Raw genomic sequence first — 17009 nt, 5'->3', positions numbered from 1 at the left:
AAATCTAATTTTGAAAGAAAAGCCACAACAATGAACTACTTTTTTTTTTATAGTATTTGAGTTCCTAAAACCATGTAATTCGCTCTCAAATTATCTCAGAATCACCTGAGACTTTATTATGTTCAATACTGAATCCGTTTTAAAAAGTGCTCAAAGCTGTCCCTTGTAAATAAGAATGTGTTACTGAGCTGATCCAAGATGAGATTAATGACAATAATGTGACTCAATTCCATTGTCTACAGCCACATAACGTTTTTTGCCTGAGTAAAATGTACTGGGCTTTTGCCTCCAGCTTTAGAAGCAGTGCACCCTCTTCTTTCAACCTAAATAACCTGGTTCTTTCTGCTAAAGTAACTCCTGTTAAGTTACTAAGGCCTGGCTTCTCCTCCCTCAAGCTCTGTTAAATAAGACAAGGTACTCCTGCCTAGTTCTATCACGATATTTATGGAATTAACAGTTTATATAGTTTTAACCAGCCTCCTTTTCCCCCACGAATACCAGACTGCAAGAAGACTGGATATAGGGCACAGAATATATGTAGAATGCAATGTAGCCAAGGGAAACGAAAAAATGAACTATGAGAATATCAAGATAAAAAGCTTCTGCACAGCAAAGGAAATAATCAACCAATGAAAATGCAACCTTCGGAATAGGAGGAGATGTTTGCAAATGACATTCAGATAAAGAGACAGTGTCCAAAATCTATAAAGAACTTATATCACACTCAACACACAAAAAATAAATACTCCAGTTAAGAAATGGGCAGAAGCTATTAATAGACACTTTTCCAAAGAAGACATACATCCAGGTGGACAACAGATTCATGAAAAGATGATCAAAAAAAAAAAGATCATCAGGGTAAATGCAAATCAAAACTATAATGACATATCACCTCACACCTGTCAGAATGACTAAAATGGACAATTCAAGAAACAGAAACTGGTGAGGATGTGGGGAAGGGGGAACCTTCTGACACTGTCGGTGGGAATGCAAACTGCTGCGGCCACTACGGAGATTCCTCAAAAAGTCAAAAATAGAGCTACCCTATGATCCTGCAATTGCACCACTGAGTAGTTACCTAAAGGATACAAACATACTGATTTGAAGGGGCACGTGCACCCATATGTTTACAGCAGGATTACCAACAATAGGTAAATTATATGGAAAGAGCCCAAATATCCTTCGAACGAAGAATGGATAAAGAAGGTGTGGTGTATATACAACGGAATAATATTACTCAGTCAACAAAAAGAATGAAATCTTGCCATTTGCAACAATATGGATGGAGCTACATGTATTTATCCTAAGAGAAATAAGTCAGCCAGAGAAAGACAAGTACTGTGTGATTTCATGCATATGTGGAACTTAAGAAACAAAAGATGAACATGAGGGAAGGGGAAAAAAAAAAAAGGAAGCAAACCGTAAGAGACTATTCTCTATAGGCAACAAACTGAGGGATGGGCTAGATGGATGACGAGTATTTCGGACGGCACATTGCGCTGAGCACTGGGTGTTTTATGTAAGTGATGAGTCATTTAATTCTACTCCTGAAACCAACACTGTGCTATATGTTAACTAGAACTTCAATAAAAATTTGAAAAGAAAAAACTCAATGTAAAGAACCCATGGAATAACACTCTGACCAAAGGCAGAATCACTGAACAAATACCACTCATCTTACTTATTTCTATGTAAGAAACATTTGTTTTCCATAACACATTTAAAGAATCTGTAGTGTGTGTGTGTGTGTGTGTACACACCTGTTCAAAACACAGCATGCCAAAGACACAGGGAAGAAATATGATGCCCAAATAAAGTGACTCTAGCTAAGTGAGAGGAGCATCCACTTTCAAGATTTATTGTATTATCTTCTGAATTCCAGATACTCGTCAAATACCCACAAAAGTTTTAAGACGTTTCTGTTACACTATAATCAATTTTGTCAAACTGGTGGACATTCTTCTTTCCAAGATCAAAATAATTGCTCAAGGCAAGGCCATCACAATTTTCTCCTATTACTAAAAGTTTTCTTTCTCCCTTTTTCATTTTCCTATGATTCTGTCTATTTCCTCACAGTTCTCTTCTTTAGCATCTGTAGGAAAAGGGCAGCCAGGTTTAGATTCCTCTTTTATCCTCGCAGCACCCCTCCCCAAAGGACTTATTTTGTGTTTGACCATAAAGCATCAAGAGACGAGGTTTACTAACCTTACTGTATTCCAGGCATCTCCAAGTTCTTTGGAATACTGTTTTTCAAAATGATCCAATACAACTTTGCAAATCCGTTTTGCCAGGTTCCTCTCTGATTTTGCTTTCAGCTATGACGACAAGAAAAAGCTGCTGACACAATCTGATATTACAAATTTATTAAACTTCAAATGAGCAGTTATTTTCTGAAGAACGCGTTTTATGATTATTGATACTTCTTGCAAGGGAGCATGAGGGTTTCTTCAAATGATCATTGCAAATAATCTAAGCAAAGGTTAAAGAATTTGTGGCCGTAGGAAAATTAGCGGCCCTCGCAGAAGAAACTGTGTCAAAGGAACAAAATTAACTTAATTAAGCCCCTCCAGGCGTTAACATTAGGGGAAACTGGGTGAAAAGCCTATGGGAAATCTGTATTATCTTTGCAACTCTTGTTAATGTAAAATTATTCTAAAATGAAAAGGTGATTTTGGAAAAAAAAAAAAAAAAGTCACTTGTTTCCTGTGGAAACTCCTTCCGATTCTATCTCCCGGACTCACCCGACGTTTAGGGAGGTGTTACTAGGTAACGTCCTAAGCTCCCAGGAGAGAGCAGGACCCTCGGCCTTGGCCTGGCGGAGCTGGCATTCCGCTCCGGGCGGAGGGAGCAGGGAGGCAAGTCCGCGGGCGGCTGTGAACCTTGGGAGTGGGAACCCTAACCCCCAATCCCAACCTCTAACCCCTAACACTAACCCCTGGGAGACCGAACCCTAACCCTAACTCCAACCTCTAACCCCAACCCCTAACCTCTAACCCTAACTCCTAACCTGTAACCCCGACCCGACCCGACCCCGAGGACCGAGAGCGCCCACCACCAAGCGTCCCGGCACCCCGCCCACTCCAGGGCTTTGCCCGGGAAGCCAGCCAAGTCCCCGCATCCCCCCCCCCCGCCCCGTCGGCCCGGAGGTGCCAGCCCTCACCCGAGTCAACATTATCCCGCCGGGAGATGCCCAACAAGACGTCCCCGCCGCCCAGCAGCACCTAAGCGGTCCGGGAGGTCAGGCGCACACCCGCCTTCACGTCTACACCCTGCTCTTCCGGTTCAACTTCCCGCGAGATACCCCTTGCCCGCGGTATCGAAATCTCGCCAGAAATGCTGTAGGTCCCGCGAGAGGCAGGCCCGCCCCGTTGCTTCCGCCGGCAGTCGCAGAGGCGGGGCTTGGTCCGGGGGCGGGGCCACGGCGCGGGGCGGGGCTTGGTCCGGGAGCGGGGCCTCGGCGCAGGGCGGGGCTTGGTCTGGGGGCGGGGCCTCGGCGGGGGCGGGGCTTGGTCCGGGGCGGGGCCTCGGCGCGGGGCGGGGCTTGGTCCGGGGGCGGGGCCTCAGCGCGGGGCAGGGCTTGGTTCGGGGGCGGGGCCTCGGCGCGGGGCGGGGCGGGGCTTGGTCCGGGGGCGGGGCTGCCGCGGGCCGGCGGTCGGGCGAGGCGGTCGGGGCTCGGTCCCCAGGACGGTCGGTGTGCTGGTCGCCGTTGGGGCGGGTTTTCCGAGGCCAGTGAGGAGATGACGGCGCGTGCGTCCCGGCCTCCGGGGAGGGGACGCGGCTTGCAGGGCCGCCGAGGTGCGGCGGTTCGCGCTGCTGCTGGCTGCCGCCGGGGTCCTGCCGCCGTCGCGCCCGAGGTCAAGGTGACGCGCACGGGCGGCCCCTGCACCTTCCCGGTCCCGGGGGGGGGGGGGGCGGGGCAGCCGCACGCGGCTCGGACAGGAGCGGCCCACGGCTCTGCAGGTGCCCCGCGCTGCTCCCTCGGAGCTGCCGTCAGCGAGTCGCCCGCGCGGTGCTGCCCCGGCCCGGACCTGCCGGCACCTGCCGGGACCTGCCGGCACCTGCGAGGCTCCAAATACCGCTGTAGGCCTGGGCCGCAGGTACAAGGCTTGGAGCCGTGAAAAAAGAAAAATACCACCACCGATGTGATTTGAAGCTTAATCTCCTTACTTAAACAAGTCCTCCAGTAACATAAAGGTGAATTTAGATTTGGTGCGAAAGAAAATATAGTATCAAGGAGTGAAGTGATTAAATGCACGCAGCTTGCTGGTTGTTGAGAGAAAAGTCATGAGCCTCCGCCTTCAGACCTTTTTCTGTGCTCCTTACAGAGTGTTCCATTTGATGAACACGGTAGTATATTTGCAAAATAGTTAAGAGGATGTGTAATGCCTGGAAAGAGGTCATGTGGGTTCTGGTTTACTGCTTTTGACTTTTGTAGTGTGTTTCTATTTTCTGATATTAAATAAGCTAATGCTTACTGAAATGTAAGACAGTGTAAGTGTAATGTAAAATGTGAAAACAAAAGCCTGTGAGAATGAAAACTGAACTAATGCCACTGGAGATCATCGGTATTGACATTTTGATGTATTCCTCGAGTTTTATGCATTTTCAAGGTTGAACAATACATATAATGTATCCTGTTATAAGCACTTTATTAAAAATTATTCATATACATCATTTCTAAAAGGCTATTACACCAATTTACCTTATTATCGATGAACATTTGCTCATTGTTTTTTCCATGTCTGATAACCTTATAATTCTATTAATTTCCTAGTTTGAATAGTTTTCAAATCATAGTAGTTATTATCTCTTTCATAAATTACCACCTTGTGTCCACCTATGAATATCTTAATGCTATTTTATTTGTATTTACATTCCAGATGCTAACTATATCACGTTTTCAACTACGTTTCCATTTTTCTTAATCCTTTGACATTAAATGTACAAATATTTTTATATTTTATGCAGTCATTCTTTGATTTTGTAATTGATTCCATTGCTTTTCAGCCTGAAAATTTCTCCACACAGAAACAAACAATTAGGGCAGCCCAGGTGGCTCAGCGGTTTAGCACCGCCTTCAGCCCAGGGCCTGATCCTGGAGACCTGGGATTGAGTCCCACGTCAGGCTCCCTGCATGGAGCCTGCTTCTCCCTCTGCCTGTGTCTCTGTCTCTCTCTTGAATAAATAAATAAAATCTTAAAAAAAAAAAAAGAAATAATTTGTTTCCTTCTCCCTTTTTTTTTCTTACAGTTTGATCTTTAATATTTAATGCATTAAACTATCTAGAATCAATACTAATGTATCATAAGAATATTAGCGGGTTTCCCCTACCTCAACCAAATAGCTACTGAAGAATAAACAAAGCTCCACACTTTATTTTTAAAATAGAAACTGTTAGTAGACTTGTTTCAAACCACTGCAGGTATAAGAAATTGAGTTGACACAAATACCAGAAGTCATATTTATTATTATTACTATTGTGTTAAAGAATAAAGTAGTGTAGTAAGTACTTAAACTAGGCAGGAAAAGAATTTTTACATTCCTAAGCAACTTTATTGTGAAGCCATTTGACACAAGAAGTGTTTTAGTATAAGAAATACTTTATAGATTTGTGTGTTTTATGAATTTTCATATTTACCTAAAGCATTTCTCAAAACCCTTCAGATTCACATAGAGGCTTATGTGTCAAGAAAGGTAAAGCCAGGGGATCCCTGGGTGGCGCAGCGGTTTGGTGCCTGTCTTTGGCCCAGGGCGCGATCCTGGAGACCCCGGATCGAGTCCCGGCATGGAGCCTGCTTCTCCCTCTGCCTATGTCTCTGCCTCTCTCTCTCTCTCTCCCTATGTCTATCATAAATAAATAAATAAATAAATATTAAAAGAAAAAAAAAAAAGTAAAGCCAGACAGGCTTTGTAGCAAAACGATCCAACATTGAGAGACCATTAGATCCTTAAAATGAATGGTAGAAAAACACAACAGAGAAATGCACCATCGAAGCACGAGAGCAAAGCGTAGTTACAGGCAATCTTGAGCTCTCATTTCAGGAGAGTAGCTAATTAGCTCTCATTTTGTGGATTTAGGCCTCCAGAGTGCTGTGTACGGATCCATCAGACAATCCACTCACCGGGACTGGGAAGTCAACAGAACTTCTATTTTCATTTAATTTTATCAAATCTTTAACAAAATGTTCGGGGGAGGTGTATGTGAAAGTGCAGGAGAACATGCATGTGACTTAGGAGCTGACCCCTAACTCTCAAGACCCGCATGCTGACCTGCGGGCTGAGCCGCGGCACCTCAGGATGTGCCTGTACTTAGAAACCGTTTCCAGAGGTGATTAAAGAGGCCTTCAGGATGGGTCCTGATCTGACTAGTGTCCTTGTAAAGAGGAGATGTAAACCCTGAGACACTAGGCGCCAAGCGCACACGGTGTTCAGAGCGGGGGAGGGGAGAGGCTTCCGAGGGGAGAGCCCTGCCTGCCCTGCGGGGCCCTGCCCGCCCTGCCCGGCTCCGCCCTGCCCTGCCCTGGCCCGCCCTGCCCCGCCCCGCCCCGCCCCGGCCCGGGTACCAGGGTAACGTGCTCTGCCGGGAAGGGCCTCGGGTCGTGGTCCGCGCTGCAAAGCACCGAGCGCGGGAGAGCGCGGGCTCTGAACAAGCAGTTGATTTTCGCCTATTTTCCCTTCTATTCGAAGCGGATGCCCCTCATTAGAGGAGATTCATTTCTGATTTCCTGTCTTCCCTTCGTCCAAACAGGTTTCCATTATCGTTTCCACAAAGCTAATGGATTGTTCTTATTTTGAAAATTTATAATCACACTTTAATGTAAGTCTTTGAATATAGGAATTTGTTCCTGGGGTCAGCTGGAATATATTTCTTGATAAATAGTATTAGCAGAACCTCAGTTGCAAAGTCTACTCCACTTAGAGAAAAACTTAAGCATTAAAGCCAAGGATAATAAAGTTTATAAGCTGCAGCTTTATTTGTATAAGCAGTTTCACTTTTGATAAGCTGCTGACACCCAAAAGTATTAGGTTTCTGCAGTGCAGAAGGGGAGAAATTGAACATGAATAACAGCATATAGAACCGAGGATCACATAAAATATTACCATGGTAAAACAATACTTAAGAGATCAGCTGCAAATAAAATGGCATATTCCACGGATAAATGTTTCTGAACTATTCAAAATACATTTTACAGGGGCGCCTGGTGGCTCCGGCCGTCGAGTGTCTGACTCTCGCCTCTGGCTCGGTCCCGATCTCAGGCCTCCTGGGATCCAGCCCCATGAAGGGCTCAGCGCTCAGCACAGCGACTCAACTTCCTCCTTCTCCCTCTCCCTCCGACCCCATATGCTCTCTCTCTCTCTCTCTCAAATAAAATCTTTAAAAATTTTTTTCAAATGTTTTACATGTTAAGTTCTTCATTTGACCATTAATTTTAAGCTTGCAGAAAGCATGGCACCTAATTTACGAAATTATATGTTTGATTCTCCCATTATAAAATGAGCAAAATTTTAAAGACTAGTTTGAAAAATTGAGGGGGGAGGGGCAAGATGGCGGAAGAGGAGGGTCCCCAAGTCACCTGTCCCCACAAAATTACCTCGATAACCTTCAAATCATCCTGAAAATCTACGAATTCGGCCTGAGACTTAAAGAGAGACCAGCTGGAACGCTACGGGGAGAAGAGTTCGCGCTTCTATCAGGTAGGAGGACGGGGACAAAGAAATAAAGACACAAAAGGCCTCCGAGGGGGAGGGGCCGCGAGGAGCCGGGCTGAGGCCGGGGCGAGGGTCCCCAGGACAGGAGAGCCCCGTCCCGGAGACGCAGGAGCTGCACCGACCTTCCCGGGGGAAAGGGGCTCCAGGGAGGTGGAGCAGGACCCGGAGGGCGGGGAGGCCCGCGGGCTCCCGGGGACACTAACAGGCACCTGCGCCCCGGGGGAGTGCGCCGAGCTCCCTAAGGGCTGCAGCGCGCACGGGGGACCCGGAGCAGCTCGGGGGGCTCGGGGGCGGCTCCGCGGAGGGGGCTGCGGGGGGGAGCAGCTCGGGGGGGCTCGGGGGCGGCTCCGCGGAGGGGGCTGCGGGGGGGAGCAGCTCGGGGGGCTCGGGGGCGGCTCCGCGGAGGGGGCTGCGGGGGGGAGCAGCTCGGGGGGGCTCGGGGGCGGCTCCGCGGAGGGGGCTGCGGGGGGGAGCAGCTCGGGGGGCTCGGGGGCGGCTCCGCGGAGGGGGCTGCGGGGGGGAGCAGCTCGGGGGGGCTCGGGGGCGGCTCCGCGGAGGGCGCTGCGGGGCGGGAGCAGCTCGGGGGAGGGGGCTCGGGGGCGGCTCCGCGGAGGGGGCTGCGGGGCGGGAGCAGCTTGCGGGGCTCGGGGGCGGCTCCGCGGAGGGGGCTGCGGGGCGGGAGCGCGAATCCAACAGCGCAGGCTCCGGAGCACAGGGCGCCGGGACACAGCCCAGGATCCGGACTCCCCCCGGGACAGGCAGAGGCCGGGAGGGCCCAGGACAGCAAGGACGCTCCTGCCCCGAGCTGAGCAGATCAGCGGCCCCGCCCGGAGCCTCCAGGCCCTGCAGACGGAGAGCTCCAGAACTACTGCGGGGGCTGACTCCAGGGCTGCAGAGCTGGCCCGGCCACTAGGGCTGTTGCTCCTGGGGCCTCACGGGGTAAACCACCCCCACTGAGCCCTGCACCAGGCAGGGGCACAGCAGCTCCCCCAAGTGCTAACATCTGAGAATCAGCACAACAGGCCCCTCCCCCAGAAGACCAGCTGGACGGACAAGTTCCAGGGGAAGTCAAGGGACTTACAGTACACAGAAGCAGAAGATACTCCCCCGTGTTTTATTATTATTATTATTATTATTATTATTATTATTATTATTATTATTATTATTTGTTTTTTTGCTTTTTGATTTGCTTGCTTCCCCCACCCTTTTTTCCTTTTCTTTTTCTTTTTTTCTTCCTTTTTTCTTTTTTCTTTTTCTCTTTTCTTCTTCCTCTCCTCTCTTTTTCTCCTTTTTCCCAATACAACTTGTTTTTGGCCACTCTGCACTGAGCAAAATGACTAGAAGGAAAACCTCACCTCAAAAGAAAGAATCAGAAACAGTCCTCTCTCCCACAGAGTTACAAAATCTGGATTACAATTCAATGTCAGAAAGCCAATTCAGAAGCACTATTATACAGCTACTGGTGGCTCTAGAAAAAAGCATAAAGGACTCAAGAGACTTCATGACTGCAGAATTTAGATCCAATAAGGCAGAAATTAAAAATCAATTGAATGAGATGCAATCCAAACTAGAAGTCCTAACGACGAGGGTTAATGAGGTGGAAAAAAGAGTGAGTGACGTAGAAGACAAGTTGATAGCAAAGAGGGAAACTGAGGAAAAAAGAGACAAACAATTAAAAGACCATGAAGATAGATTAAGGGAAATAAACGACAGCCTGAGGAAGAAAAACCTACGTTTAATTGGGGTTCCCAAGGGTGCCGAAAGGGACAAAGGGCCAGAATATGTATTTGAACAAATAATAGCTGAAAGCTTTCCTAATCTGGGAAGGGAAACAGGCATTCAGATCCAGGAAATAGAGAGATCCCCCCCTAAAATCAATAAAAACCGTTCAACACCTCAACATTTAATAGTGAAGCTTGCAAATTCCAAAGATAAAGAGAAGATCCTTAAAGCAGCAAGAGACAAGAAATCCCTGACTTTATGGAGAGGAGTATTAGGGTAACAGCAGACCTCTCCACAGAGACCTGGCAGGCCAGAAAGTACTGGCAGGATATATTCAGGGTCCTAAATGAGAAAAACATGCAACCAAGAATACTTTATCCAGCAAGGCTCCCATTCAGAACGGAAGGAGAGATAAAGAACTTCCAAGATACGCAGGAACTGAAAGAATATGTGACCTCCAAACCAGCTCTGCAAGAAATTTTAAGGGGGACTCTTAAAATTCCCCTTTAAGAAGAAGTCCAGTGGAACAATCCACAAAAACAAGGACTGAATAGATATCATGATGACACTAAACTCATATCTTTCAATAGTAACTCTGAACGGGAATAGGCTTAATGACCCCATCAAAAGGCGCAGGGTTTCAGACTGGATAAAAAAGCAGGACCCATCTATTTGCTGTCTACAAGAGACTCATTTTAGACAGAAGGACACCTAGAGCCTGAAAATAAAAGGTTGGAGAACCATTTACCATTTAAATGGTCCTCAAAAGAAGGCAGGGGTAGCCATCCTTATATCAGATAAACTAAAATTCACCCCGAAGACTGTAGTGAAAGATGAAGAGGGACACTGTCTCATACTTAAAGGATCTATCCAACAAGAGGACTTAACAATCCTCAATATATATGCCCCAAATGTGGGAGCTGCCAAATATTTAAACCAATTAATAACCAAAGTGAAGAAATACTTAGATAATAATACACTTATACTTGGTGACTTCAATCTAGCACTTTCTATACTCGATAGGTCTTCTAAACACAACATCTCCAAAGAAACGAGAGCTTTAAATGATACACTGGACCAGATGGATTTCACAGATATCTACAGAACTTTACATCCAAACTCAACTGAATACACATTCTTCTCAAGTGCACATGGAACTTTCTCCAGAATAGACCACATACTGGGTCACAAATCGCATCTGAACTGATACCAAAAGATTGGGATCGTCCCCTGCATATTCTCAGACCATAATGCCTTGAAATTAGAACTAAATCACAACAAGAAGTTTGGAAGGACCTCAAACACGTGGAGGTTAAGGACCATCCTGCTAAAAGATGAAAGGGTCAACCAGGAAATTAAGGAAGAATTAAAAAGATTCATGGAAACTAATAAGAATGAAGATACAACCATTCAAGATCTTTGGGATGCAGCAAAAGCAGTCCTAAGGGGGAAATACATCACAATACAAGCATCCATTCAAAAACTGGAAAGAACTCAAATACAAAAGCTCACCTTACACATAAAGGAGCTAGAGAAAAAACAGCAGATGGACCCTACACCCAGCAGAAGAAGAGAGTTAATAAAGATTCGAGCAGAACTCAACGAAATTGAGACCAGAAGAACTGTGGAACAGATCAACAGAACCAGGAGTTGGTTCTTTGAAAGAATTAATAAGATAGATAAACCATTAGCCAGCCTTATTAAAAAGAAGAGAGAGAAGACTCAATAAAATCATGAATGAGAAAGGAGAGATCATTACCAACACCAAGGAAATACAAACGATTTTAAAAACATATTATGAACAGCTATACTGTTTATTGCCAATAAATTAGGCAATCTGGAAGAAATGGACGCATTCCTGGAAAGCCACAAACTACCAAAACTGGAACAGGAAGAAATAGAAAACCTGAACAGGCCAATAACCAGGGAGGAAATTGAAGCAGTCATCAAAAACCTCCCAAGACACAAAAGTCCAGGGCCAGATGGCTTCCCAGGGGAATTCTATCAAACGTTTAAAGAAGAAACCATACCTATTCTGTTTGGAAAGATAGAAAGAGATGGAGTACTTCCAAATTCGTTCTATGAGGCCAGCATCACCTTAATTCCAAAACCAGACAAAGACCCCACCAAAAAGGAGAATTACAGACCAATAGCCCTGATGAACATGGATGCAAAAATTCTCAACAAGATACTAGCCAATAGGATCCAACAGTACATTAAGAAAATTATTCACCATGACCAAGTAGGATTTATCCCCAGGACACAAGGCTGGTTCAACACTCGTAAAACAATCAATGTGATTCATCATATCAGCAAGAGAAAAACCAAGAACCATATGATCATCTCATTAGAGGCAGAGAAAGCATTTGACAAAATAGAGCATCCATTCCTGATCAAAACTCTTCAGAGTGTAGGGATAGAGGGAACATTCCTCAACATCTTAAAAGCCATCTACGAAAAGCCCACAGCAAATATCATTCTCAATGGGGAAGCACTGGGAGCCTTTCCCCTAAGATCAGGAACAAGACAGGGATGTCCACTTTCACCACTGCTATTCAACATAGTACTGGAAGTCCTAGCCTCAGCAATCAGACAGCAAAAAGACATTAAAGGCATTCAAATTGGCAAAGAAGAAGTCAAACTCTTCCTCTTCGCCGATGACATGATACTCTACCTAGAAAACTCAAAAGCCTCCACCCCAAGATTGCTAGAACTCATACAGCAATTCGGTAGCGTGGCAGGATACAAAATCAATGCCCAGAAGTCAGTGGCATTTCTATAGACTAACAATGAGACTGAAGAAAGAGAAATTAAGGAGTCAATCCCATTTACAATTGCACCCAAAAGCATAAGATACCTAGGAATAAACCTCACCAAAGAGGTAAAGGATCTATACCCTAAAAACTATAGAACACTTCTGAAAGAAATTGAGGAAGACACAAACAGATGGAAAAATATTCCATGCTCATGGATTGGCAGAATTAATATTGTGAAAATGTCAATGTTACCCCGGGCAATTTACACGTTTAATGCAATCCCTATCAAGATACCATGGACTTTCTTCAGAGAGTTAGAACAAATTATTTTAAGATTTGTGTGGAATCAGAAAACACCCCCAATAGCCAGGGGAATTTTAAAAAAGAAAACCATAGCTGGGGGCATCACAATGCCAGATTTCAGGTTGTACTACAAAGCTGTGGTCATCAAGACAGTGTGGTACTGGCACAGAAACAGACACATAGATCAATGGAACAGAATAGAGAACCCAGAAGTGGACCCCGAACTTTATGGTCAACTAATATTCGATAAAGGAGGAAAGACTATCCATTGGAAGAAAGACAATGGTGCTGGGAAAATTGGACAGCCACATGCAGAAGAATGAAACTAGACCATTCGCTTGCACCAGACACAAAAATAAACTCAAAATGGATGAAAGATCTAAATGTGAGACAAGATTCCATCAAAATCCTAGAGGAGAACACAGGCCCTTTTTGAACTCGGCCACAGTAACTTTTTGCAAGATACATCCATGAAGGCAAAAGAAACAAAAGCAAAAATGAACTATTGGGACTTGATCAAGGTAAAAGCTTTTGCACAGCAAAGAATACAGTCAACAAAACTCAAAGACAACCTACAGAATGGGAGAAGATATTTGCAAATGACCTATCAGATAAAGGGCTAGTTTCCAAGATCTATAAAGAACTTATTAAACTCAACACCAAAGAAACAAACAATCCCATCATGAAATGGGCAAAAGACATGGAGAGAAATCTCAGAGGAAGACATAGACATGGCCAACAAGCACACGAGAAAATGCTCCGCATCACTTGCCATCAGGGAAATACAAATCCAAACCACAATGAGATACCACCTCACACCAGTGAGAATGGGGCAAATTAACAAGGCAGGAAACAACAAATGTTGGAGAGGATGCGGAGAAAAGGGAACCCTCTTACACTGTTGGTGGGAATGTGAACTGGTGCAGCCACTCTGGAAAACTGTGTGGAGGTTCCTCAAAGAGTTAAAAATAGACCTGCCCTATGACCCAGCAATTGCACTGCTGGGGATTTACCCCAAAGATAGAGATGCAATGAAACGCCGGGACACCTGCACCCCAATGTTCACAGCAGCAGTGTCCACAATAGCCAAACTGTGGAAGGAGCCTCGGTGTCCATCGAAAGATGATGGATAAAGAAGCTGTGGTCTATGTATACAATGGAATATTCCTCAGCTATTAGAAACGACAAATACCCACCACTTGCGTCAACGTGGATGGAACTGGAGGGTATTATGCTGAGTAAAGTAAGTCAATCGGAGAAGGACAAACATTGTATGTTCTCATTCATTTGGGGAATATAAATAATAGTGAAAGGGAATATAAGGGAAGGGAGAAGAAATGTGTGGGAAATATCAGAAAGGGAAACAGAACATTAAGACTCCTAACTCTGGGAAACGAACTAGGGGTGGTGCAAGGGGAGGAGGGCGGGGGGTGGGGGTGACTGGGTGACAGGCACTGAGGGGGGGCACTTGACGGGATGAGCACTGGGTGTTATTCTGTATGTTGGTAAATTGGACACCAATAAAAAATAAATTTATTTAAAAAAAAGGAAAAATTGAGGAACACATACAACCAATAACTCAAAAAATTCATGATTAACATTTTATAACATTTCTTTCTAGGGTCGCTTTCATAGTTTTATACTTAAAATCAACTACATACAATATTATATACACTATATAAATGCCTTTGGTGGAAAAGGCATATAGAATTATCCTTTAAGTAAAAATATATTTTTGGGTCAGTAGCTTTAACTTAGCAAAAAACAGACATTGGATCATCTAGGACCAAAAGGTGATATGACGTTATTTTTAGCTGTCTTTCAAATGACAATACTCTTTTTCACATTTATGAAAACTTGTGAAGAGAAAACAAGTTCATGTAAAATAAAAACTCATTATCATTATTTTAATCTATTGACAAGATTTCTTCCAACATTCATGTTTGAAAATTCCTTTTCAATTTTGTTACCAAAAAAATCATGTAAATTTATCAAATGAGAAACAAAACAGCATATTGATATATATTATTTTTATTGTGTGAAAATGTCAGTATTTGTGATGATTAAGAATAAAAATGCAGCATATGACAAAAAAGGCATTTACTTGTTAAAAGCAACCTGGATTTACAAAACTTCTTTTAAAATATTTTTAGAATGCTTTAAGAATACAAATTAATATTTTGAGAGAAATATATAAACATTTACTTTATCATATTAAGTTTCAAAATCATTTTTACTCATTTTTAATAAATGAACAGTATTGTCTACTATAGTAATCACTTATAGGAAATAAAAAAATTTTAGACTTTTATTTACTCTTAAACTAGATGAAAATTAAAAAGATGACAAGAGTATAGGTTTAGTGTTTAAAAAAAAATGAGTAAGTGTAAATGTTACACAAAGGAACCAAAGAGATACACAAACAAGTTTTTCTCTAAAATTAAGTTCAAAATTTACATTCTATCTTCTTGTGTTGGCTTCGTTACATTTCGGCCACCTATCAAATTTAGGGTGTTATGATTTTATATCTGAAGTAGAATGTGTTTTACTCAGTGTCCCTGATGTCCTATGCCCAGAATTTCAAGAAACTGCATTCTGGTGCTGACTAGAGTAATAAGCGACCTGATTAAGGAAAGTTCAGGGACTTAAAAAATGTGACTAAAATGTGATGCACCAAAGTAAAATTTTTTAAATAAACAATCATATTAAACTGTCTTAGACATACTTAATCTTGTTATTGTTAGATACTAGTTATGTTTGTTGTCAGTACAAGTTACCAAACTTACCAATTTTAACAAAGTGAAAAGGAGTCATATTGTTTATAGCATTTTCACCTTGATATAAATGTATATACTTTCAGTTAAATGCAACATTATAAATCTATTACTCAAAATATATTTCTCAAAGTTTGCCTAAATAGAGAATCCTATAGATGACATTCTTCAGTGCAAGAGAAGTGCTATTCTTTTAAATTGAGAAATTATTTTAGATTTATTTCCTTATAAAAGTAATTTTAAACCAACATTTTTGTTCTTATTGACTGAGTATCCAAGCATTATCTGATTATAAAACACAAGTCTCTGTACCCACTGTGGCTTCTGATAGAATGAGAGTGACAAGGAGCACCTAGATCTGAAAAGGTCTATCCTATGAAAGAGGTGTTCATTGAGAATTTTAACAATATCTCAACATAACATTTTAATTAATTTAAAAAGCACTTAGATCAAGAAAGTATTTCAAGTCTCTTTCATTTATTCTGATCACCAAAAAAAAGCAAACAACAACAAAAAAATGGAGCCCTCCTTGGGTAGTGTTTTCAGATAACATAATTTGGAAGAATAAAGATCTAAGAACCTATTTTAAAAAGGTATTATTTTAAAATTAAGTAAAATTAAGATGTATAATTCAAGGACAATACTCTTATAAAACATACCTGAAGCCATATAAATACATCCTGTTTGTATAGTTCATGTTTGTCAAGTAAATCAACTCCATTTCCAGACACAATTTAAACAAACCATTTATAGAAAAGTGCAGTCAATATCATGGTAATTAAAATTCTTTTAAGTTGTAGAAAAATATAAAAAGTTAAAAACTTAGGTTATAAATTCCCAAGAGTTCCCCTTCCATGCACATATATCTTACAAAAAAAATATGTAAGATACAGTAATAAAGACTATTAAACAAATAGTAAAGAAAGTAGGGAGTCCATCAGCTCTTTTTGTAAAAAGGCTTTCCTTCAGGAATATGCCCATGAGTGGGACTGTAAAATCCAGAGTCAACGGTAACTCCTGTTAAATTGATTCAAATCCTCATCCCATCTACTGGTCATTTTGCTTCCTTTTTTTAAAAAAAACAAAAACAACAACAAAAAAATGAATAACATGGATAGTTGTCAGATCAGTCAGGTCTTTGACTATTCATCGCCTTACTGAAATCATGCTATGGTTATCTTGCCCCAGTCATCAATGTTTTGGGTTTTTCTTCTTCTTTGAGAAAGAATATCCTCTAGTGGATCTTGCCTATATTAGAAGAGTGCATCCATGCGACTTGGTTATGAAATCACATCATGAGCATCACTGTTAGGTCTCTGTTGCACAGCCAGGGGAGGCAGTGGCTTTCCATAGAAATCTACATGAAGAAATTATACCAAGACACAGAGTAAGTCAAAATTTTTGATATAATTCATTGTTTTCCAACCAACACCTTTAAAAGAGTAAAGGTGCTCCGACTTGATGGGTAAAATAATGGATAAGGCGAATAGACAAAAAAAATTCAAAATCCAAGAAAACTTGAATAAATTCAAAACAACTAGTAGGATAAATTCTTAACTCTAGATTATAAATTAATTTCTACTTGATTTAATATCTAACGTATATACTATTTTTATTTCCAATTATACTTTCACATTAGAATAAAACAAATAACAAATATTCAAAATCTATGGAACCTATTGCCAAGGCCCTGATAAGTCTGTATTTGTACAATCCATGTTTTCATCCAGTGGCTATTACTTGT

The 17009-nt window shown here is 42.6% G+C and overlaps 2 protein-coding genes across 9 annotated transcripts in view; both read right to left on the bottom strand.

The window, feature by feature from the left end:
- Window positions 1-3312, bottom strand: part of NSUN3 (NOP2/Sun RNA methyltransferase 3) — a 55040-nt gene extending 51728 nt beyond the window's left edge. For both annotated transcript variants that reach the window (XM_025417669.3, XM_025417674.3), the window contains exons 1-2: window positions 3161-3312; window positions 2206-2315 (exon numbers count right to left, since the gene is read on the bottom strand). In XM_025417669.3, coding sequence (XP_025273454.1) covers window positions 2206-2315; window positions 3161-3172 — 122 coding nt within the window. In that variant the 5' untranslated portion in view covers window positions 3173-3312. The remainder of the gene's footprint in view (window positions 1-2205; window positions 2316-3160) is intronic.
- An 11194-nt stretch (window positions 3313-14506) lies between these two features.
- ARL13B (ADP ribosylation factor like GTPase 13B) overlaps window positions 14507-17009 on the bottom strand; it is a 64307-nt gene continuing 61804 nt past the window's right edge. For all 7 annotated transcript variants that reach the window (XM_025417704.3, XM_025417711.3, XM_049105537.1 and 4 more), the window contains one exon: window positions 14507-16622. In XM_025417704.3, the coding sequence (XP_025273489.1) occupies window positions 16546-16622 (77 nt within the window). In that variant the 3' untranslated portion in view covers window positions 14507-16545. The remainder of the gene's footprint in view (window positions 16623-17009) is intronic.

Source organism: Canis lupus, chromosome 33, assembly GCF_003254725.2.
Source record: "Canis lupus dingo isolate Sandy chromosome 33, ASM325472v2, whole genome shotgun sequence".
In the NCBI taxonomy this organism is placed as follows: Eukaryota; Metazoa; Chordata; class Mammalia; order Carnivora; family Canidae; genus Canis; species Canis lupus.
The sequence above is the reverse complement of the archived record's forward strand: the minus strand, read 5'-3'. Positions and strand labels throughout refer to the sequence as shown.